At 43.4% G+C, this 24,330-nt stretch overlaps 1 protein-coding gene across 3 annotated transcripts in view; it reads left to right on the top strand.

The window, feature by feature from the left end:
• ITSN1 (intersectin 1) overlaps positions 1–24,330 on the top strand; it is a 207,028-nt gene that overhangs the window by 71,792 nt on the left and 110,906 nt on the right. For 2 of the 3 annotated variants that reach the window (XM_068270439.1, XM_068270438.1), the window contains exons 5-10: positions 6,533–6,693; positions 8,527–8,706; positions 14,280–14,373; positions 16,178–16,278; positions 20,002–20,065; positions 22,936–23,073. In XM_068270439.1, the coding sequence (XP_068126540.1) occupies positions 6,533–6,693; positions 8,527–8,706; positions 14,280–14,373; positions 16,178–16,278; positions 20,002–20,065; positions 22,936–23,073 (738 nt within the window). The remainder of the gene's footprint in view (positions 1–6,532; positions 6,694–8,526; positions 8,707–14,279; positions 14,374–16,177; positions 16,279–20,001; positions 20,066–22,935; positions 23,074–24,330) is intronic. The other variant, XM_068270440.1, reaches the window with a different exon arrangement.

Raw genomic sequence — 24,330 nt, 5'->3', positions numbered from 1 at the left:
GAGCTAAGCAACCGCATAATAACCTTTACAGAAAAACATTTCCTTGTTACAGATAATAGATTTCCTTCAGAGATGCTGCAGTGTAGTTACTTCCTGGTATCCTGGGAGTACGTGAAGGGTTAACCTTCTGTGTTTACAAATTAGCTCTCAACTTGGCACAGTTGGCAGATAGCTGGGAGCTCAAATTACACTGGCTCATTACTTGCTGAGAAGGGAGGATTAGACAGGCTGTTCTCTAGTAACAAACACAGGGTGGATTTCTCTGTGTTTTCCATCTCTCCTGTGTAAGAGTTCAGGCCTGCTTTAAAGCGGGATGATTATAAAATCTTAAAGAAACACTGTAACAAAAAAAAGTTCCCCTGGAGGGTACTCACCTGGGTGCGGGAAGCCTCCGATCCTATCGAGGCTTCCCCCGTCCTCCTTTGTCCCACGGCGGTCTCGCTGTGCCCCTCCGACCAGCGAGGATGTAAATATTTACCTTCCCGGCTCCAGCGCAGGCGCAGTATCGGCTCTCCGCTCAGAGATAGGCGGAAATAGCTGGCCGCTGTCGGGCCGCTCTACTGCACAGGCGCAAGTCTCCTGCGCCTGCATAGTAGAGCGGACCCGACAGAGATCGGCTATTTCCGAGTGAAGAGCTGCAACAGCGCCCCCGCTGGAAAGGTAAATATTGCACAACCTGACAAATTGTCTGCTGTTCGTTCCGTGGGCTGCAGCGAGACCGCGTGGGATACATGAGGACGGGGGAAGCCTCATTAGGATTTAGAGGCTTCTCCCTACTGAGGTGAGTACCCCCCAGGGGAACTTTTTTTTTGTTAGTCTCTTTTTAAAAGATTAATTCACCATTGATTAATATGTATATAAATTATTGCCCCACAAACAGTTGCACAGCAGAGGAAAACTTATCTCCTAGGGGAAAACATAGGAGAAAAAGTGAATTGAATAAGTCCCGGTTCACACTTGCATGGAAGTGGCAAACGGATCCGTGAAAATGGATCTGATCACCGGTCGATCGGATCCGCTCCGTTTCCGCACATCCCCTCCAGACACCCATCACCGAAGTGTATTTTCTATTTAGAACAGTCCGTTTCTTCACTAGTGTGAAGAAACGTTCTGTTTTCTCATCGCCCCCAATGCAGGGCATCAGCTTTTGTTTCCGTTCCGCTGGGCTCAGAGGTCCGGAAAAACTGCTGCAGAACCAAAGTTGCGGTCCGTTCAGTGGAATTGATCTGTTAAAACGGACAGATGTAAACGGATCCATAGGTTAACCTTAGATCTGTTCCCATCCTTTATGATCTGTTCCCTTCCGATCCAGGCCTAATGTGAACCGGGCCTAAGGGCCATAGGGTCCAACCCAATTCACTTTTTCTCCTAGGTGATATTTTTACATTGGTTTGCAAAAGCTCCAGCTCAGTCAGATTAGAGGGACAACGTTTGTGAACAGTAGTTTTCAGATCTTGCCACAGTTTTTCGATTGGATTTAGATCTGGACTTTGACTGGGCCAGCCTAACACATGGATATGTTTTGTTTTAAACCATTCCATTGTTGCCCTGGCTTTATGTTTAGGGTCGTTGTCCTGCTGGAAGGTGAACCTCCGCCCCCAGTCTCAAGTCTTTTGTAGACTCCAAGAGATTTTCTTCCAAGATTGCCCTGTATTTGGCTCCATCCATCTTCCCATCAATTCTGACCAGCTTCCCTGTCCCTGCTGAAGAGAAGCACCCCCAGAGCATGATGCTGCCACCACCATATTTGACAGTGGGGATGGTGTGTTCAGAGTGAATTGCAGCGTTAGTTTTCCGCCACACATAGCGTTTTGCATTTTGGCCAAAAAGTTCCATTTTGGTCTCATCTGACCAGAGCACCCTCTTCCACGTTTGCTGTGTCCCCCACATGGCTTGTGGCAAACTGCAAACAGGACTTCTTATGCTTTTCTGTTAATGGCTTTCTTCTTGCCACTCTTCCATAGGCCAACTTTGTTTAGTGCATGACTAATAGTTGTCCTATGGACAGATTCCCCCACTTGAGCTGTAGATCACCATGGGCCTCTTGACTGCATTTCACTCTCCTTGTTCGGCCTGTGAGTTTAGGTGCACGGCCTTGTCTTGGTAGGTTTACTCCTTCCATTTCTGAATGATCGCTTGAACAGTGCTCCGTGGGATGTTAAAGGCTTTGGAAATCTTTTTGTAGCCTAAGCCTGCTTTAAATTTCTCAATAACTTTATCCCTGACCTGTCTGGTGTGTTCTTTGGACTTCATGGTGTTGTTGCTCCCAATATTCTCTTAGACAACCTCCTGAGGCAGTCAGAAAGCAGCTGTATTTGTACTGACATTAGATTACACACAGGTGCACTCTATTTAGTCATTAGCACTCATCAGGCAATGTCTATGGGCAACTGACTGCACTCAGACCAAAGGGGGCTGAATAATTACGCACACCCCACTTTGCAGTTATTTATTTGTAAAAAAAAATGTTTTGGAAACGTATGATTTTTGTTCCCCTTCTCACGTGTACACCACTTTGTATTGGTCTTTCATGTGGAATTCCAATAAAATTGATTCATGTTTTTGGCAGTAATATGGAAAAATGTGGAAAACTTCAAGGGGGCCGTATACTTTTGCAAACCACTGTACATTATAAATAAAATGCCTATTACGCCACTAGCAAGCAAGAAAATGCTCAGACATTTTGGCAGCAATTTTTGCTTTTTCATAGTATAACAAAATTTGTTTGAGACATTAAGGCCCAGGGCCAATATGTCAAAAGTCTTATGCTAGTGAACATATTATAGACACCCTTTACACAGGTATAGCTTAGGATCTTATGCTGGGCATACACGAGTCGACCAGCGGCTCGATTAGCTGCCGGATCGACTCCCGCTGCGTCCCCGCCGCCATCCGGATCGATTTCCGGTCGGCCCCGCGGGCGCTCCTTATCTTCCTCTCGATTCCCCGCTATTGTTTGCCGTGGGGATCGAGCGGGAATCGATCCAGCGGGTCATCGGACCTGTCGGAAATTATCAATCGAGCCATCAGTGGCTCGATTGATAAGGTAGAATCCTACCGTGTATGCCCAGCATAAGGCTTAAAGTTTGTACAGGGTCCATTTAACAAAGCAAATATAAATCAATTGTAAAACCCCGGCGCTGGGGTTTATATAGTAGGTCCATGGTTGCGTACCATTCTGTGTAATAAAAGGGTTCCATAATGTTTTGGATCTCTTCTTTGTTATACACATATGGTACATACCTCTTCCTTTTTTTTAAAGAGGGACTTTGCAGGGGCGTAACTAGAAATCACTGGGCCCCCCTGCGAATATTTGGATGGGCCCCCCCCCCCCCCCCCCCCCCCCATAGGTGCCAAATAATCGTAATGGGGCAGCGTTTCACTGTAAATTAATTGTAAAGTGGGCAGCATTTTACCAGACAATCGTAATGTGGGCCAGAAAATCGTAATGTGGGCAGAGTTCACCAGAAAATCGTAATGTGGGCACCAGTCACCAGAAAATCGTAATGTGGGCACCAATCACCAGAAAATTGTAACGTGGACAGCATTCACCAGACAATCGTAATGTGGGCAGCGTTCACCAGAATATCGTAATGTGGGACAGAAAATCGTAATGTGGGCAGAGTTCACCAGAAAATCGTAATGTGGGCAGCGTTCACCAGAAAATTGTAACATGGACAGCATTCACCAGACAATCGTAACGTGGGCAGTGTTCACCAGAAAATCGTAATGTGGGCAGCAGACACCTGAAAATCGCAATGTGGGCAGCAGACGCCTGAAAATCGCATTGTGGGCAGCAGACACCTGAAAATCGCATTGTGGGCAGCAGACACCTAAAAATCGCAATGTGGGCAGCAGACACCTGAAAATCGTAATGTGGGCAGCAGACGCCTGAAAATCGTAATGTGGGCAGCAGACACCTGAAAATCGCAATGTGGGCAGCAGTGACCAGAAAATCGCAATGTGGGCAGCAGTGACCAGAAAATCGCAATGTGGGCAGCAGACACCAGAAAATCGCAATGTGGGCAGCAGACACCAGAAAATCGCAATGTGGGCAGCAGACACCAAAAAATCGCAATGTGGGCAGCAGACACCAGAAAATCGCAATGTGGGCAGCAGACACCAGAAAATCGCAATGTGGGCAGCAGACACCAGAAAATCGCAATGTGGGCAGCAGACACCAGAAAATCGCAATGTGGGCAGCAGACACCAGAAAATCACAATGTGGGCAGCAGACACTAGAAAAAAAAATGCACCTGTGAAAAAAAAACAATTCACTTACCTGACAGAAGTCTTCTCCTCTCCCGGCATCTGGCTCGCAGCTCCCCGAGTCCTCCTGCAGCACATCTCCCGCGCTGACAGGCAGAGTGCAGGGCTACAGCAAGATGGCTGCCAAAGCCCTGTACTAGAGACACAAATAGTCTCCAGTGTAGGGCTTCTTCGGCGGCCATCTTGCCGTAGCCCTGCTCTGCCTGCCGGAGACTATGCAGGCTGTTGGAGCGGGGCTGCGGGGAATGAACTGGCGCAGCGTCTATTAGACGCTGCGGCCAGTTGGGGGGTCCAGAGCAGCGCTCCCCTAACGCACAGTGAGCGGGCCCCAGAGCAGCCCCGGGCCCCCCTGCGGCTGAGGGGGTCGCATCCCCGGTAGGTACGCCGGTGGGACTTTGTAAGCTTTCCCTTATGTTGTAAGGTATACATTCCGTCAAGATTAAATAGATGGTACTAAAGAGAAAAGATACCCCTATACACAGCACCACTGCAGACCATATGTATCAATCAAAAAAAATATATTTTGATTACAAGCTTTGCAAACACATATCAATGATACACAAAAAATTAAAAACATCTAAAAACAGCATAATATTGTATTTCCAGCCATATTCAACATAATGGGCCTGCTAGATATAATAATCTATTATGTTCAGTCTCAGTGGATGTATAACCTGTAACCACAGGGGGCTCAGAGAATGAGCCCCCTCGTGGATGAACCCGGGTTCAGTAAGAATTATAAAGTGCAAAAAATTGGAACCATGAGAGTGCATATAGTGCTACACAAACAAACAAACAATCATTCAACATATGCAATAACTGTGCAACCTATCAGATTAAGTTTAAATACTGTCAGTCACTAATGACCAAGTGGAAGCACTTCCACTTGGTCATTAGTGACTGACAGTATTTAAACTGCACTTTTAGTCTGATAGGTTGCACAGTTATTGCATATGTTGAATGATTGTTTGTTTGTGTAGCACTATATGCACTTTCATGGTTCCAATTTTTTGCACTTTATAATTCTATAACACACACACCCCCTCCCCGGCTAAACCAAAATAGCCAGCGGCGATCAGACCCCCCCCCCCTTCCCCCCTAGCACGACATCCCCCTAGTGGGGAAAAAGGAGGGGGGGGGGGGGGGGAGTCTGGTCGCCCTGCAAGGTGATCTGTGCTGTGGGCTGGAGAGCCCACGTAGCACAGATCATGAAAAACAAGCCCGGTCCTTAAGTGGTTAATTCGCTTTTATTTTGGTTTACCTTGAAACCACTTACAGCACCTATTTCTTTAATAAGTTCAAATACTATTCCAATTTGCTCCTGAGGTTTGGCCATGAATAGAATCATCGGCGAATAACATTTGTGTTAATTCTACTTTTCCCACCTGGTTTCCTTTAATTCTTTTGTGTAAGATTTTAGCCATGGATTCTATTGCAAGATTGAACAATAGGGGTGACAATGCACACCCCTGCCTTGTTCCTTTTTGTTGAGGAAATTTTGGGGATAGGAATCCTGCTGTATATATTTGTGAAGTTGGTGACTTTTGTAAGGCTTCATTAATATAAAAGGGCCTGAAAAAGTCATGTTGGAAAGGACGCTTTGTAGCCATTGCCATCTTACATTGTCAAATGCCTTTTCGGCATCTAACAATAGAAGAGCGTAATTTTTAGACGTTTTTGGGTATAATTTAGTATAATCCAAGATTGTCAGTACCTTCTTTATATTAGCTACTGCAGATCTATGTTTAACAAAACCTGCTTGATGATTGCCTATTAGTGTGGGGAGGATATTAGCCAGTCTAGGCAGCAATTTTTTTACCTACTTTCAATGGCAGAGTGCTGAAAAGTTATTTTAAACAGAAGATGAAAAATTATCTGCTAGGAGAAAACTTAGGAGAAGGTGAATTGGATCGGGCCCATAGTCTCTATTAATAATCTGCAGATTGAGTGCCAGTTTCCCTTGAGCCGGCTTGCAACTTGCAGGACCGTCCTGTTTAGGAATAGAACTATAGATATTGTTTATCTAAGCACTTTATAATATTTGTAAGTTTGCAAATGTTTTGCTGCATCTGCTCTGATTTATTCATCCTTACAGTGAAAATGGGCAAGAGTGAACACAGGCAAGTTCTGAGTAGGTTTTGTACTGAATGTACATATATTTCTCATCTTTATCTTCATGTTACTTCAGGTATACCGTAAGGTATAACTTCCCTCAATGTTACTGTGTGGATAGTGATTGTTGTCATGTTGTCTTTCCATGCAGGGCTCTGGCTGACATGAACAATGATGGTAAAATGGACCAGCTGGAATTCTCCATAGCAATGAAACTGATCAAATTAAAACTGCAAGGTTACCCGCTGCCCTCCGCCCTCCCCGCTGCCATGCTGAGTCCTCCAGTCGCTGTGCCCACTCCCACTCCTTTCAGTGAGTATGCTCCTGGGCTTTCCTCTGTGTTGTCTCACCTGTGATGATCGGAAAATGACACTTACCCTTACATATAACCACCCTACTACTGTTATTGGTTATGGTTTCTCTTTAAGATAAGTGACTTGTCAGATAGGGTTGGTTCACACGGACGCTTGGTGGGCTTCCAGCGGCATCTCGTTTGGCGGTGTGGCGTTCAGGCTTTTGGCGGCTTTCAGTGGCTTCCGGTCGCAGTCAGAGTTTTTTTTGTCCCCATAGGGGAACACTAGACGCGGTGGTTAAGCGTGCATGTGAATCAGCCCTTAGGGCTGGTTCAGACGGACGTCTGCGTAGCGTCGCGTCTGGGGGCGTTGCGGCGGCTGAGCGGTCAGGCTTTCAGTAGCCTTCGGTCGCGTCGTGATGCTGTTGCGGTTTTTTTTTCCCGTAGGGGAACATTAGCCGTCGCGGTTGGCCGCTCCCTGGAAGCTACATGTTGCTTCCAGGGGCAGCCCGAACGCTCGCGAAAATCGGGACCCGAACGCCGCGTTCGGGTAAAAGCGCGCAAAAGCTTGGTGTAAACGCTCTCATTCACTTGAATGAAGGCGTTTACCGCGACGGTCCGAACGCTTGCGGTAAACGCTCCGCAAGCGTCCGTCTGAACCAGCCCTTACAGTATGTTAGATAAGGGCTGGTCCATAGATGAATTCTAGTCATAATGTAAACAAGGCACTGTATATGTAATGTTAAATTAAGAATTTTGTTGCATCTTAGTTTCTGGTTGTTGTTTTCCAACAGAGCTTGGTGGAAAAAATAATCAGTTACATTTCCTGTGTTGGCGGTGATAACGGAAGTGTAATGCTTGCTTCACACCTAAATGTGTACATTTCCAGCTTTACCTGACAGGATTGGAACTGTACTTTTTTATGTGTGCATTAACAGGGCAGGACTGGACCAGAAATATACAGAATTATGTGTGAACCAAGTCATAGAAAACTCATACAAAACTGATCCCAACTTTCAAAAACTTGACGTACGTTTGTGAACCCAGTTTTAGGCTCCATTCCCACTACACTTCTACATCATATGTAGACAGTATAATGTCCGCTCTACTGGTCCGCAGTGATGCGGCTGGAGCCTAGGGCAGCTGTGCTCACCCATAGGCTATATAGTGAATGCTTCTGGGATTATCGCGGACTGCACAGAACTGGGGTCCACTTACTTGATGAGCAGACAAAAAAGTCCGCTCTCCGCTGTAGTGGGAACTGAGCCTTATTGTGGTTCTACAGCTTCCTTTGTGACCGATGACTTTTTTGATGGCTTTTGATCTACAGGGAGATGTACAAATCCTCCTTCCTCTCCAAACATCTAATAATCATTGTTTACATTAATAAAATTAATCCCTCCCCAGTTCATTCCCCCCCTCACCCCGCCCCTCCTGGAGGGAAGGTGCTGAATCTCAGGGCAATGATGCACTGCGTTGTGGGCTGGGCATCACCTGGACCTTTGCTTTCCTCCATCAAGACCCAATAAAGAGTTTGCATGACCAGGACTGCTAATCTCATAAGCAATACATTGCAGAGCCTGGCAGTCCAGGTTACAGGGAAGAACCTGGTGACAGTCACATGATTTCCTGTTGGACCTAAAGTGACGTAGCATGATGAGAAATTGCATGTGGCTACCCTTCAAGGCAGCTGATTGAGGAATTAAGAGCAGGCGTGGATGCCTGTGTTTGTCTTATAAGTCTCTACATACCTGTGGCGGTTTGTACTCTGCTCTTTGTAGTGGTTAGTGTGATTATAGGAGACCTCTCTGTTTGCCAGTTTGCACATGGGTTCCCTGTTTTGTGTTTTGCAGGTATAGGTGGAATCACTGGCATACCTCCTCTTGCAGCCGTAGCCCCTGTGCCAATGCCTCCCATCCCTGTAGTGGGGATGTCTCCTCCTCTAGTGTCCTCTGTTCCTGCCACTGCAGTGCCACCTCTGGCTAACGGAGTGCCCACCGTAATCCAGTCTCTTCCTGCTTTCGCTCATTCCGGTATGCTGCTACTAACTAATCCTTACTGCATCTTTCCAACTCATCCGTTTACAGCTGTCCCATCTGATGCCATCAGTACTTCGCATGTATCTACATATAAAAGACAACTGAAGTGAAAGCTTTATGGTGGCAGCCCTATTTATAAAAAAAAATACAAAAAAAACAGTTGCCTGGCAGTTCTGCTGGTCTATTTGGCTGCTGTAGTGTCTGAATAACATCAGAAATAAGCATACATCTGATCTACAAATGCTTGTTCAGGGACTATGGCTAATATTAGAGAAAGAGGATCGGCAGGGTAGCCAGGCAACTGGTATTGCTTAAATTAAACCTAAGGTAAGAGTGATATGGAGGCTGCCATATTTTTTTTTCTTTTAAGCAATACCAGTTCCCTGGTTGTCCTGCTGATCATCTGCCACTAATACTTCTAGCCATAGACCCTGAACAAGCATGCAGCAGATCAGGTGTATCTGACAAGATTAGCTGCATGCTTATTTCTGGTGTAATTCAGCCATTATTGCAGCCAAATAGATCAGCAGCAGGGCTTCCAAGCAACTGGTATTGTTTAAAAGGAAATAACTATGGCAGCCTCCATAGCCCCTTTTTTTACAGTTGTCCTTTCAGAAAGTCTTTCATAATTAATAATCATCTGATAGTGTTCTGTACTTGACTAAATGCTTAGCCAAATTAACAGGTGGATCTGATCTGGGTGCCTTTTCCGTATGACTTTTTGCTTCAAGCTAACTGCATTTTTTTTTCTCCTCTCCTTTACCAAAATTGCCCAACTTTCTGTGTCAAATAGAGCAATTCCCAAACTTGCCCAATCATGTGTCTAAATGTTCAAGACCGTGCGCATAGAATTTCCACATCACACTGTTTTCTGCATACTCACATATATGGTTTCATTCACTAGACGCTGATGCAAAAATTTGTATAAGTGCTGACACTAATAATGCCAGGTACATATGGTGCAACTTCCTGTCAGATCAATCGGTATCACAGATTATTTCCCACGTGTCCAATCTGCTTCCGATCTATACTGGTATTGATTTTGTGAAGTAATATCTGAAAATCGTTCTAGTGATCAATCGAGAGCAGTTTGAACATGTACATGCGATGTACCGGTAACTTCCCATCAGATTACCCGTCAAAGAACAAAACAACAAGAAGTATATTAATCAAGCCAATATTAAAGACACTCGGGCAGATTATTGAAATGTGCGATAGATCAAAGGGGATATCACCTTTAATATCACTAAAAGACAATAAGGAATTCCCACCAGCTTGCAATCTAAACTGGTTTAATGGGAACAAGATTGATTATGATACTAGAATTATAGATATTCGGGGTAATAAAGAATTAAAAATTGCCGGTCTGGATTGTGAGCGGGTGGGAAAGGGATACTGGTGGCTAAATAAAGTATATAGCTACCGGTACATTATGAAACTAGAATCGGCAGGTAGAAAAATTAAAGAAACATTAAATACACTGGAAAAAAATTTTTTACACTAGAAGGTGCCCAAAAGGCCTGATTTCCATTTATTACGACTTTATTGCTGGCTTGTGGGACCCCGGTTGGCCACCGTTTTGTCGTAGCTGGGAGAGAGACTTGGAGAGAGATCTCTCAAAAAAATGGCGTAACGTGGCAAAACGTGAGTAAAATTCACGACACAAGCGTACTATTAATACAATACAAACTGCTAACAAGATGGTATAGGACACCAAAAAGATTAAACAAAATATCAAAACAAAATAGCAATAAGTGTGGAAGATGTAATAAGGAATTGGGAGACGAAATTCATATATGGTGGAGCTGTCCTAGGATTCCAGAATTTTGGGCGAAGATAGAACTTTTCGTGGGAGGCAGTACTGTAATAAATGAAGAGTAAGAGGAAGAGAATACTGACAGCTGAAAGGGTGATTCTTGGTATGTCGGACGCGGAGGATGATAAGAGACACTAGATTTTTAAAAGAAATGGGAACACTGGTTGCAAAGGCTCTGATCACCAAATATTGGAAAGGCAGTCAGACTCCCACTTTTGCGGAATGGTGTAACTATATGAGAATACAGGAAGAAGGGGTGTTAGGAGAGGGAGTTAGAGTGACGGTATTTATAGAGACATGGGAAAAAATATTGTATATATGGAGAAACAATAGGGAATAGAGCGGGAAGAGGAAGGAAGGAGAAAGAAAGGAAAGGGGGGGAAAAAAAGGATTTGAGCCTCAGTTTCTCTCTCCCATTCTCTCTCCCAGTCTTCATGCGATGGAGGGGGCGGGTGACAGTGTGGGTAGCGGGTTCATTACGGTGGTGTGGTTTGATGCGGCATAGCACTATATGTGAGGTGTTCTAGGAGTCTCTGTTTCCAATGGGGTGGGGGAGGTAGGGGAGTGTCCGGATGAGATGAGTGGATTGATAGGGGTTTGTAGGGTGGGTTAAGATGGATGAAGGGGTGGGAGAGATAGGGGAATGTTTGGATAGGATGGGTTGATTGATTGGACGGATGGGTGTTAGTAGGCTGGTTTAAGATGGATGAAGATTTTAAGTTGCATGAGAACGAGTCTCATGGGTACCTGTGTGACCAACTGCATAATTTCATAACAATGTAAGGGTTCGTGCGCAGTTGTCTTCCCCACATGGGTTTCTTTCCCACCTCCAATTGGGGGTAATGATTTGGTTCTCTGAGATAGAGAAGCTGAAAGGGGAGGGAGATTTTATTCCAGAGGTGGGCCAAGCACTAATTCGGATGAGTTTGGGGCGAACCCAGGTGGGGAACGGAACGGCGTACGGGCCAAGGGGGAAAAAAAATGTATAAAGAATTATACCACTTAATTGTTTTGTATGTATTTGGCTGGTTCTCCTTTTTTCTTTACGAAAGCCCTGAGTATAAAACTTTTAAGAAATAAAAAAAAGGAAACCGAACAATGATGCAAATTACACCCAACGATGGAAGTGCTTCATTGAAGCTAAATGTTCTCATGGGTACTGTAGCACGGGTACGCTGAGTTTGAAAGGAAAAAAAAAATGACCCGTCAATCTGACGGGAAATTGCATTGAGTGTACCCAGCATAATGCTGGGAATACACAATGCGTTTTTTCAGTCGATTTATAGTTTGATCTTGTTTCGATTTGTTTTCCCGCTCGATTCTCTTATCTTTTCTTATGAATTGCCATTCACTTCTATCAGAAATCGAGCGGTAAAACGATCAAAAGTGGAATCGGACATGTCGGAAATTATCGAACCATCTATCTGCCTAAAAAATGCATGGTGTATTCCCAGCATAAGACTTGCAGTAAGCTTGGGAATTGCGCTAATTACGGTAATGAAGCAAGCTTTGGGTAAAAGAAAAAAACAAACAAAAAGCAACTCCTGAATCCCAACAGCAACGTTAGTTTTTTAGTTTAAATTGGGGCATGTGTACATAGGTACCTCTCCAGCGGTAAACCACAGCCTGAGCTGGAGGAGGAGCAACTCCTATAAGCTTATAGGGTTCATTGACGGCTGTTAAAGTGGTAGTGCAGTTATTTTAAGTGGCTAACATTTCTCATAATATGGCTGTTATAAATCATGCATCATACTTAGTTTTTTTTATTTTAGTTTTTTGTTTTCAGAAACAAGCCTGTCACATCTGTTCCTTTAGAGTGAAGCTGACCATTTACTAGTCTGTTCTTCCGTCGGCATTGTTAGCTAAAGAGCTAATACAGGGATAAGGAGTGCTGAGCGACTGTTTCTAACTATGGAGTAGAGAGGAAGGTTTTTAGGAACTGGGGAAATTTTTACAATCACATTTCTAACAGAGGGCTCAGTACGCCTTCAGTATATGCATTGACTAACCGCATTCTGCAAATGGGGTGGTTCTGCAGTATTTTAACATGGAACCAAAAATGCATAATGCACGTTTGTACAATACAGGCCAGGGGTTTCTCTTTTTTTTTTTTTTAGCACTCCTAAGTATATGTACCAGTTTGAAGTAATTTTATGTCTAATACAGTAGAATCCCTTTATAGTAAACACCAAGGGACCAGGAAAAGTAGTTTTACTACAGCAGAAGTTTACTATATCAGAATTGGTCCTACTTTGTACAGTATATTCATACAGACACGTTTGCTGGGACTTGAGCTTACTATATCCAGAGGTTTACTATAATGACATTCTACTGTACTACACATTTCCAGGTAAAAACAAGTAAGGTTGCCTTCAGTGCAGCCTTATTACCCACTCTGCAGTCTGTGTTAAAAGATTAGGCTGCAGAAAATCATGCTGTGGTAGGACTTCCTGGTAGTGACCATGGCCACATTCCATCTGACCATCAGCTGACCTCCGCACCAATGGAGAGACCAGGGTATGATCAGATGTCCCCAGATTTAGTAGCTATGGTTTATAATTAAAACTATGCAACCTTAAACCTTGTACACACGTATGTGGAGGACTGTGCAGGGCCGAGGCTGTGCAGTTCTGCTGCTGTGCATGGAGGAGGAAGGGTGACAGTGACACACGATGGATCGGGGAGAACAATGCCCTTGGCTGATTCGATCTGCTAGACTGATTGGCATCCAAGGCACCGAGGGGAGGTTGGGGTCCATTGTGCACGTTGGATTTCTTTGGTTAGACAAGAGAGGACATTGCTATTTTTAACCGCTAGCATGTATTGCAGCACTGGGCCACAGTGGCGGGATCTTTTTCTATCGAAGCGCCTCCCAGACAAGACATCAGTGAGGAGGTCCAATTTAATATTTGTTTCACTTGTTTATGCAAATGGATAACTCTACCTGTGTGTGTGAGCAGAGTTATGCTTTAAATAACAGGCTGCATTAAAGTGGCATTACAGTCTGGCATAACATGCAATAAAAATGTGTATTCCTGCTATTTATTGCTCGTAGACATAACTGTTTGCATTTGTCCCATGCTATTGTCACCTGTGTGAAGAGCATGATCAACTTTTGATCAATAAGTCGATTTGAAATCTGTTGACTGATGTCCTAAATTTTTGTTTGAATCAATGATACTACCACATTCATGTCCTTATTCAATTACCTTTTTCTCCTAGGAGATAATTTTTCATCTTCTGTTTAAAATAATGTTTCAGCACTCTGCAATTGAAAAAAGTACCAAAAAGTAGGTGAAAAGGTACTACTAAATTATTTTCAGTATTTTCTTGTTTGCTGGTGATTTGAAGGGAATGTTATTGACAAGTTGTGACAATATCACCTAGGAGAAAAAGTGAATTGCATATGGCCCCTAATGTCTTATCAAATAATGGTGAATGGGGCCCGTTAAGAATTATTATTTATTGGATTTATAACAGGGGTGACAGCACAATACAGGTAATGGACAATATGGGGAGAATGGGGCTTTGCCAGTCGACTTGATATGTTCAATGTGTGATTACTCAAAACCATCAGAAACCATAAATGGTACAATAGGCTGCAAACTGTAGGATTGCCAGAAGAATCAGAGCGTCGCGCTCTATCTGGATATTGCCAGAGTTGTGTCTTTTGTTTGCAGTTGCTTGTTGCTGTTTGGAAGAAGTAGTTGTTTTATTGGTGAAATCTGTGTTTGCTTTTATGCCATTGCAGCCACATTGCCAAAGAGCTCCTCGTTTGGCCGGTCAGGTGCCGGTGGCCAAGTGAACACTAAACTTCAGAAAGCCCAGTCATTTGATGTTCCAATGTAAGTAGTATACATTTTTTTATCTTTACTAGCAAAGTGGTGCTTGTGAAGACTAGGGTTAATGTTTTTAAAAGACACTTTTAACTTTAATAAAGAAAAAAAAAAAGTTAGATGCCTACCTCCATAGGGGTATGCCTCAGAGGCAACTTTTTTCTTTTTCTCATGACTAGTAATTAGCAAATAACATTCTTCCAGGGGAGTGGAGTCAGAGCAATTTTGGGTACCTGGAGTCGAAGTCGGTGGTTTCATAAACTGAGGAGTCTGAGTTGGATGGTTTTTGTACCAAATCCACAGCCCTGGTAAGTATTAGATTAAGGAGTCGGAGTCTGAGCCATTTTGGGTACCTGCAGTTGGAGTCAGTGGTATCATAAACTAAGGAGTTGGATGATTTTTGTACCGACTCCACAGCCCTGCATTCTTCTAACATCCATATATAGGTTGACTCAGAGTGAGGATTACATTTAGGCCATCAAATCTTATAGATGCTTATCATTAACCTGGTTAATTAGTCGACATGGTTTATTAACCTTTTAGCAGCTTCAAACGAGATACCTTGAGTAATGTCAACCTCTAACAGTATAACTCGTTTGGCTGCATAGTGCAGGCAAACAAGTGTGTGGGCGTAAGAAGCTATATTTACCTGCTCCAGTCAGCTTCTTTTCTTCCTCCACCAGTGGCTCTGTAGTCTCGGCAGGTCTTCTGGATCCCGATCACATACCCCACCGAGCCTGCCAGGCTGGGGAAGGCACACTTCCCCAGCGGCAGGAAAAATTTGGCCCTGTAGCCAAATAAAGTTTTACTTTGTTTGGCTGCTAAGAGGTTAAACACCACATGCTACCGTTGTTTGGTTCTTTTTCTTTTACTTCCTTGGTCATTGGAAATTCGGTTAGTAATGTTCTACTTGCACAGTGTGAGACATGGCAGCGCTTTTAAACAAAACTTATACCTGAATGATTTATCTGCATTGATGAGCAGAGCTCCAATAACTGGACTATATTACACAACTATCACACATTATCACTGAAACGAACACCCCCTTTGCCTGTAGTGACTGCTAGTTGTGTAATATAGTCCAGTTATTGGAGCTTTGCACATCTATGCAGATAAATCAATCAGGTATAAGTTTTGTTTGAAAGCGCTGCCATGTCTCCCACTGTGCAAATTGAATGTAAGTATACTTGTGGCTAGCTGCATTCACTGCTTCACATCCACTTTCGAAAAAAAATAAAAAAAATGTTAATTAGAATTGGTACATAATTTGCATCTATTTTGTATTCAAGGCATGTATTTAGTTCCAGAGGGGCTCTGCATTGCCTCTGTAGGCTTGCAATTCAGGTGCATCCTTGAGCGCTGTCACTTTTTTGTCAGTAATGTTCTACTAGTCACTGAAAATAACTTGGGCAGTAAATTCTGCACGCGCAACATCCAGAAAGGCGTAAACTGCATGTTTACTGGCTGCCCTAGCATCCTTTACAAACCAAGAAACTTCTTTTCTCTAATGTGTAAAGACAAAGGACTGGCACAATGATGCTTATTTTGAACTTCATTCAGTTATAGGTTTGCCCTGTACAGTAGAATGTTCCCTGCAGTATCTGTTTTGTGTGACCCCCGGCTGCTATGTACAAACCATACATTTTTCTGTTTGATTTCCCTGCCACGTAGATTTTTTTCCAACATGTTGGAAAAAAAATCTATCTGGCAGGTAAATCTAACAGAAAATCTTATGGTGTGTACCTAGCATAAGACAAAATATATCTGGCCAGTTATAATGCATATCCATCATGTCTGTCATTTTCCCCCTCAGCACTCCTCCTGCCGCAGAATGGGCTGTGCCACAGTCTTCTAGGCTAAAGTATCGGCAACTGTTCAACAGTCACGACAAAACTATGAGTGGCCATCTTACAGGTAATCCTTATGTAATGTTTGTATATTGTCTGTTTATTGGTCTAATTATTGTAGTGTGTTATACCTGGGAAATATAGTATGGAATCATGCATCATACAATTGCTGAACAGTGACCTCTAGTGGTAAAAAAAACAATAATCCATTCAGAGGGAGATGGACAGTACGATTATAAAAAATTCTGGCTTTGTGTAAAATTAAGGCAATCTCTGAGTAGCTTGTAATCCTCTGGCCATGTTGTACTTCCTACCAGATAACCTAAAATACAGTGCCTCTAGGTATGAAAATTGTGTACTACCCCACCTCATGTCCTGTGAACCCCCTCCCCCCACACCCTCCATTTTTATTTAGACTACAAGCTCCCAAGAAAAAAATACATATATCCAGGCACATCGCCTCTAGTTAGGACATTAACAAAGTTATTAAGGAAAGGGAGGTGCTGAAGGGGGTGTGGCTAGAAAACAGCAAAAATCTATTAACCCTTCGCACTCTCGCATGCAAATGTTCAAACAAATGCATTCACAGATTCACTCATCCAGGCACAACTGTTATCCCTACAGCTAAGTTAAAAGCCGGGGTTTTAGTTCACAGAAGAATGCATTCTTGTGCTTAGTCACCTATACTGCGCAGAAGTACCCAGGTAAACATAGGTGTCCTAACTCTGGCCCTGTAACATGCATAGTGCAGACATGCACTATGCTCCCAAGGCAGGGCTCTCTCACCCTTCTGTGTTTGGGATTTTGTTACACATTTATTCATCTTAATTCTGTCACTGTTATTACTGATTTTGTATTTTGTGCCAACTCTGTAGTTTGTTTATTGGTGTATATCATTGTCTGTATTTTGTACTCCATGTCTGTTTCTTACTTTGTACATCGCCACGTAATATGTTGGTGCTTTATAAATCAATACTAATTTACAAATTAAAATTGCATGCAAGTTGGAATTATTTTGCTCCTATTGTCCATCTTTAACGTGGACCTGATGAACTCTTGCACGGGGCAGAAGGAAATCCTATAGAATTGTACCCTGTATGCAGAGGCGTAACTAGAAGTCCCCGGGCCCCCCTGCAAAAATGTGAGCGGGCCCCCCCACCATGTGGCCCGCTCATGGCCGTTTTGGGGGGCAGGAGGGGTCGCAGCATGAGGGGAGAGCTTTGCACATTGGCGGCTCCCTCACCTCGGGCTCTTCCCTCTGCGCTCCCCTCCTGCATCTATCTAAGTGGCAGCAGCTATAATTCCCTCCATTCACCACCAGAGGTCTCCAATCTGCTAGGGCTTCACATTACTTCCTGTTTTAACAGGAAGTAATGTGAAGCCCTTGCAGATCGGCAACCTCTGTGGTGAATGGAGGTAATTATAGCTGCTGCTGCTGACACTTAGATATATGCAGGAGGGGAGCGCAGAGGGAAGAGCCCGAGGTGAAGTGAACTGTATTAAGACAGTTTAGCCTGTCTAATTCCACCTCATCTGTGTCTAATCACAAGTTGTAATTTGATCTCTCTCCTATGTCAGCTGACTGCCATGGCGGATAAGCCAATTTAAAAGCACAGGATGTTAACAATGTCTGCTTCCATGAAAGCAGGAAGTAGATACACTGCAGATTTATTGCAGTATTTGTATCAGCTGTAACACAGAAATGTTTTTCCTTAAAGAGAATCTGTATTGTTAAAATCGCACAAAAGTAAACATACCAGTGCGTTAGGGGACATCTCCTATTACCCTCTGTCACAATTTCGCCGCTCCTCGCCGCATTAAAAGTGGTTAAAAACAGTTTTAAAAAGTTTGTTTATAAACAAACAAAATGGCCACCAAAACAGGAAGTAGGTTGATGTACAGTATGTCCACACATAGAAAATACATCCATACACAAGCAGGCTGTATACAGCCTTCCTTTTGAATCTCAAGAGATCATTTGTGTGTTTCTTTCTCCCTGCAGTTCTCATGCACTGAAGTTTCAGGCTGCTCTTTTTTTCTCCTGCAAACAGCTTTGCCCTTGTCTGTAATTCTTCAGTATGTGAATCCCAGACAGCTCAGAGGACGATTTATCCAGCTTGTAAAAGATAAGAGAGAAGAGAGAAGCTGCTCTAATCTAAATAATACACAGGCAATGTGCATAGAGGGGCCTGAAAGGGGGAGTTCATAGCAGAACCACAACACTGAAGAACTTGGCAGCCTTCCAGACACAGGCTGACAAATCTAACATTGATTTATTACAGAGACTGTGATAGCAGAAAGTGCTGCAGTAAGCCAGAACACATTAGAATAGCTTTTGGAACTTGTAGGATGATAAAAAACAGGATGCAATTTTTGTTACGGAGTCTCTTTAAAGGTTATTATACATTAACTGTTTACCTTGGTATTCTTCCACTAGTGGTGCACTGCATGATTCCATTATATTCTAGGGTAAATAGTGTTGCTTAATTGAATAATTAGGGACCTTCTATATTTGTGTTCTGTTTTGTAATGTAAGTTATGAGCAAGCGCTTGTAATTGCCTGAAACCCATAAGCCTTTCATCTATAATGTTTCCTATTAAAGAAAGGTGCTGCTGTTACTTGTGTGCATGTGGAGGTCTTTGTATTTGCACTTGTTGCGCAGAGTCTGGCTGGCTTCTTTGCCCTGTGTGACTGAAAAGGCTTACAGTTTATTGTTCTTCACTTACCAGTTCAGTGCTATTTTTTTATTGAATCAGAAGTGCCATTGAACATTCACAACTGAAGCATCTGTGGCTAGCACAAGACTTGTACAGCAGTGCTGATCTCCTTGGCACTATCCCAATGCTTTGTCCTACTATTTATGAAGTGAGACTTCAGCAGCAGTTGTTACTGCCAATGCCTTCTTATCTAGTCACCAATATCTCATGACTAGAGTTGGGGACAGCTGGCCAAACGAGAGCAGCTTAGGGAGGAAGGAAAGGGCAGGGGCAATTTACAACTCATGCCCGAGTCTCACTTCATTATGAGTTGGACACAGGGTCTCTTTAAGGTTTTTATATGCCTTAAAGAGACATTGAAGCGAAAAAAAATATATGATATAATGAATTGGTTGTGTACTATGAATAATTACTAGAAGATTAGCAGCAAAGAAAATATTCTCATATTTTTATTTTCAGGTATATAGTGTATTTTCTAACATTGCATCATTCTCTAATATGTGCAGATTACACAACACTCAGCATTCAAAATGATTCTTTCAGAGCAGTCTGTGTACTAATGACCTCTCCTCTGGCAGATAAAAAGTAAATAGTTAAGGAACAGTTGAGATAATAAAAGTCAGAAAACAGCCCTCTCCACGACTTTGAAAGTCGTAGAGCTTAATGGCTTTTTTGCATAGAGATAACAACTGGCGTTTCTTAAATCTTCCTGTACTGGAAACAATTAGACTGATGTATCTGATCTTAATGTTTTATTTCTTAGCTATACTACACATACAAATCATAATATCATATTTTTTTTTTTGCTTCAGTGTCTCTTTAAGGCCTGGGACCCACTAGCAGCCTGTTCTAAGAACTAGTGATTTAAAAAGCTCTTGCTAATGCAATGTTATGCGGGATTTAAAAAAAAAATCACATCCTTCAAGTGGGATCACACCCATAGCATTACAAAAGCAAGAGCTTTTCAAATCATTCACAAACACTTACAAAAGGCTTAGAAAAGCACTGCTAGTGGGTTCCAGGCCTAAGCTTTGTGCATGATGTTTTTCAACCGAATGTTTATTTATTTCAGGTCCTCAAGCCAGAACTATACTTATGCAATCTAGTTTACCGCAAGCCCAACTAGCTACAATTTGGTAAGAATCTTTGCAGTATCACCAGTCACAGTGTGCATTTTATTACAATGTGAGATAGATGTTGCTTTACTTACATTTTCATTCCTAGGAGGCCTTGTACACACAGGCCTATCAAGTGGATGTGTGTCGGCAACCAGTACGTTGCTGCTTTGTAATATTGTACACCACAGCATTTGGGAGTAACTTTGCAAACTTATTAGAGTTTTTGATTCTCTCTTGGGGTTATAATTCTTAAGCCTCAGTTGAATTTCCAACTTCGTAGAACCAGAAAATCATTCTAGATGAACTAGATGTGGAGTTGAGTAATATAGATGGGTGATAGATCTTCCTATTAATTTTAAGTCACACAATCCAAGTAAAGACCACAAACCATACTGAGCATGGCATGTCTGTATCTCGGGGGTCCTCAACCTTTTTCAGCCCAAGGACCGCTATCCAGACCAAACTTTCCTCTGGGAACGGGGGGGGGGGGGGGGGGGGGGATTTAGCGCGATGGGTTAGGCGGGAGGGGGGTGATGTGGAGGCGGAGGCAGACCGCCAGTATAGCAAGTATAGTTGCCCCAGTATAGGGAGTATAGTTGCCCCAGTATAGGGAGTATAGTTGCCCCAGTATAGGGAGTATAGTTGCCCCAGTATAGGGAGTATAGTTGCCCCAGTATAGGGAGTATAGTTGCCCCAGTATAGGGAGTATAGTTGCCCCAGTATAGGGAGTATAGTTGCCCCAGTATAGGAAGTATAGTTGCCCCAATATAGGGAGTATAGTTGCCCCAGTATAGGAAGTATAGTTACCCCAGTATACAGGGGTATAGTTGCCCCAGTAGAGGAAGTATAGTTGCCCCAGTAGAGGAAGTATAGTTGCCCCAGTAGAGGAAGTATAGTTGCCCCAGTAGAGGAAGTATAGTTGCCCCAGTAGAGGAAGTATCGTTGCCCCAGTAGAGGAAGTATAGTTGCCCCAGTAGAGGAAGTATAGTTGCCCCAGTAGAGGAAGTATAGTTGCCCCAGTAGAGGAAGTATAGTTGCCCCAGTAGAGGAAGTATAGTTGCCCCAGTAGAGGAAGTATCGTTGCCCCAGTAGAGGTAGTATCGTTGCCCCAGTAGAGGTAGTATCGTTGCCCCAGCATAGGAAGTATCGTTGCCCCAGCATAGGAAGTATCGTTGCCCCAGCATAGGAAGTATCGTTGCCCCAGCATAGGAAGTATCGTTGCCCCAGCATAGGAAGTATCGTTGCCCCAGCATAGGAAGTATCGTTGCCCCAGTATAGGAAGTATCGTTGCCCCAGTATAGGAAGTATCGTTGCCCCAGTATAGGAAGTATCGTTGCCCCATTATAGGAAGTATAGTTGCCCCTAGTATAGGTAGTATAGTTGCCCCTAGTATAGGTAGTATAGTTGCCCCTAGTATAGGTAGTATAGTTGCTCCAGTATAGGTAGTATAGTTGCTCCAGTATAGGTAGTATAGTTGCTCCAGTATAGGTAGTATAGTTGCTCCAGTATAGGTAGTATAGTTGCTCCAGTATAAGTAGTATAGTTGCTCCAGTATAGGTAGTATAGTTGCTCCAGCATAGGTAGTATAGTTGCTCCAGCATAGGTAGTATAGTTGCCCCAGCATAGGAAGTATCGTTACCCCAGTATAGTTGCCCTTAGTGGCGGCCGCTTCCTCTTTTATATTCACTGGTCGGCCCCTCTCCTCCATGCTCCGTCTTCCCGCGCCTGTAGCACAGGCAGGAGGCAGGACAGCTGTTCCCCGGATAACGGCGATATACCTCGCTGCTACAGGAAGCAGCCCTCCTGCTTCTGCCTCTTCACAGCAGCCGCAGGACGCGCTGCTGTGAAAGAAGAATAAGCATGGAGGAGAGGGACCCGACCGGGAAATATAAAAGAGGAAGTGGCCGCCAGCTAAGGTAACACGAGTGGGGAGGGGGGGGGGGTGAGTTAGAGACCAGACAGACTGGACTGGTTAGGAACCCCTGCTCGATCTTTAAAAAAAAAAAAAAAAAAAAAAAAAAAAAAAGTAGGGAGGAGCAAGATTAAATAATGCATGTTTATTAATTGATCTTATTGCAAGTACTAAAATTGTCAAGGCAATATATAATAGAAATTGGTGATAAGCGGGTATATAAAAACTACAGAGATAGTGGGGAACAGAATACTGTTTACATGATCCAAATGAACTTGCTACTACAGAACAGCTTGCTTCCTCAGCTTTCTGTATCCAGCTGGTGGGCGGGACATTCAGATGTAACACCCAACGTAGGAACTGAGATCTTCATGATGAAACGGAAGAAGGCTTTAAACCTGTATTGTTTTAAGCTGCTCAATGCATTTTTAAATAATAATAATAATAATAAAAAGTTCTAATTGTGTGAATTTGCTTTCTTCTATTTTGGGTTCAATTGGGGTTAAGGTATACTGGAAGCACTCTAGATTTTTTAAATATGGACATATGCAACTTTTTCCTGTGTTGCTTGTGAGCCAGTGTTGGGACATTGCTTAGTAAAGCCAATGCTGAGTTGGAGATCATATTGGGTCCTGCAAATGTGCATATACAAATGCGACTGCACTGCTGCTACTCCACGTACCTTGCAGCAAACCTCACTGTGGAGCACTCTGGTCTGGGTGAGGGTCACAAGCACTTGTCACGTAATGGTAAGAGGCTTTTTAATGAATCCAGGGACGTTTTGAATCACATATGATCTGTAGTGTGTTCTCGTTCTCTCACTCTTTCTCTTAAGATTATTCTAACAAATATACAAGTTCGATTTCATTATAGCAGTTAGTCATATGTCATGAGGTATTGTCCTCTTTTAAAAAATATTCCCTCTGTTGTGAACTATAGCTTGTTTTATAGCGTGTTCTTGTCTATTCTGTTTCAGGAACCTCTCAGACATCGATCAAGATGGCAAACTGACAGCAGAGGAGTTCATCTTGGCTATGCACTTAATAGATGTTGCCATGTCTGGCCAGCCGTTGCCTCCAGTCCTGCCGCCAGAATATATCCCGCCATCGTTCAGGTGAGGAATACATGCCAGGCCTATAGCATTAGCCACAAGCAGGCATTGAAGTAATCGATTTCTCTCCACTATGACATTTTAATTGCAGGTTTCACAGTTTTTATATCCTAAAGTTGAATAGAATAGTGTATAGACACCTTTTGACAGAAACATACATAGTACAGTACAGAAGTGATATACAACATAAATATAGCAGTAACTTATAGGGACAGTTATCTAATAAAGCATTTAGCTATAAAGAGAAGTAATGGATGAGAGAATGTGTACATTTGAAAAAGCCGCAGGTTGAAAAGGGCGTGGGATGTAGCCGCTAGTAGAATTTCAGTACAATAAACTATATTGTACTAGTTAATTCAGATAGTAAAATATTGGTAATCTATGACCTAACTTTATTTTACCCTCACACAGAGCCCTCCCCTACTGATGCCAACACCGACAATCTCCCCTAGCAATTCCTAACACGAAGGAACCCCTTCTGGCAGTGCGCAACCTTAACCGCCTCCATATCCTAACACTGAGGACCCCCCTCCCCTGGTGATGCCTAATCTGAAGACCCCCCCCCCCCCCCTAGCAGTGCCTTACCTTAATTAACTACACCCAGGGCCGGGCCGAGGCATAGGCTGGAGAGGCTCCAGCCTCAGGGCGCAGTGTAGGAGGGGGCGCAGAATTCATTCAGCTGTCATTCCTAATTGTGTTTGAAGCAGAAAGAAATAAGAAAAGGGGATACATGGCAGTGACTGCAAGCCAGATAACTAGATATTAAGGTGTTGGGGAGGTTGTGGGCCCTGTGGTGCCTCTTAGTCTAATAGCAATCAGTGTGTGACGGCTGGGGTGGCAGGGATGGAGGGGCGCACTTTGGTGTCTCAGCCTTGGGTGCTGGAGACACTTGTCCCGGCTCTGACTACACCCATTGACTAACACTAAGTAGCCCTGCCCAACTCTAAAGAATTTCCCTTCCATGAATGCAAGCATTATCCACCTCCAAGACGTGTCCTGGTAAGATGGGTGCCTGATGTAATATGTTTATAGCTTCAGACTGTACAGCAGGCGCCACCGGTTCCCACTATTTGGGGGGGGGGGGGGGCTTTTAATAAGGGCGCATCGCACACCCTTTTTAACTGTTCCAGAGAGTACACTACCATTTGAAATGTAACCACCTAAGCTCTGTCGTTTTCACTTTATGCATCCGAGCAATGTTCACCTCCCATTCTTTCGCCTATAACTTTATCACTACTTATCACAATGAACTGATCTATA

Source organism: Hyperolius riggenbachi, chromosome 2 (assembly GCF_040937935.1).
Source record: "Hyperolius riggenbachi isolate aHypRig1 chromosome 2, aHypRig1.pri, whole genome shotgun sequence".
Lineage (NCBI taxonomy): Eukaryota > Metazoa > Chordata > Amphibia > Anura > Hyperoliidae > Hyperolius > Hyperolius riggenbachi.
Note: the sequence above shows the minus strand (reverse complement) of the source record. Positions and strands in the feature narration are given on the sequence as shown.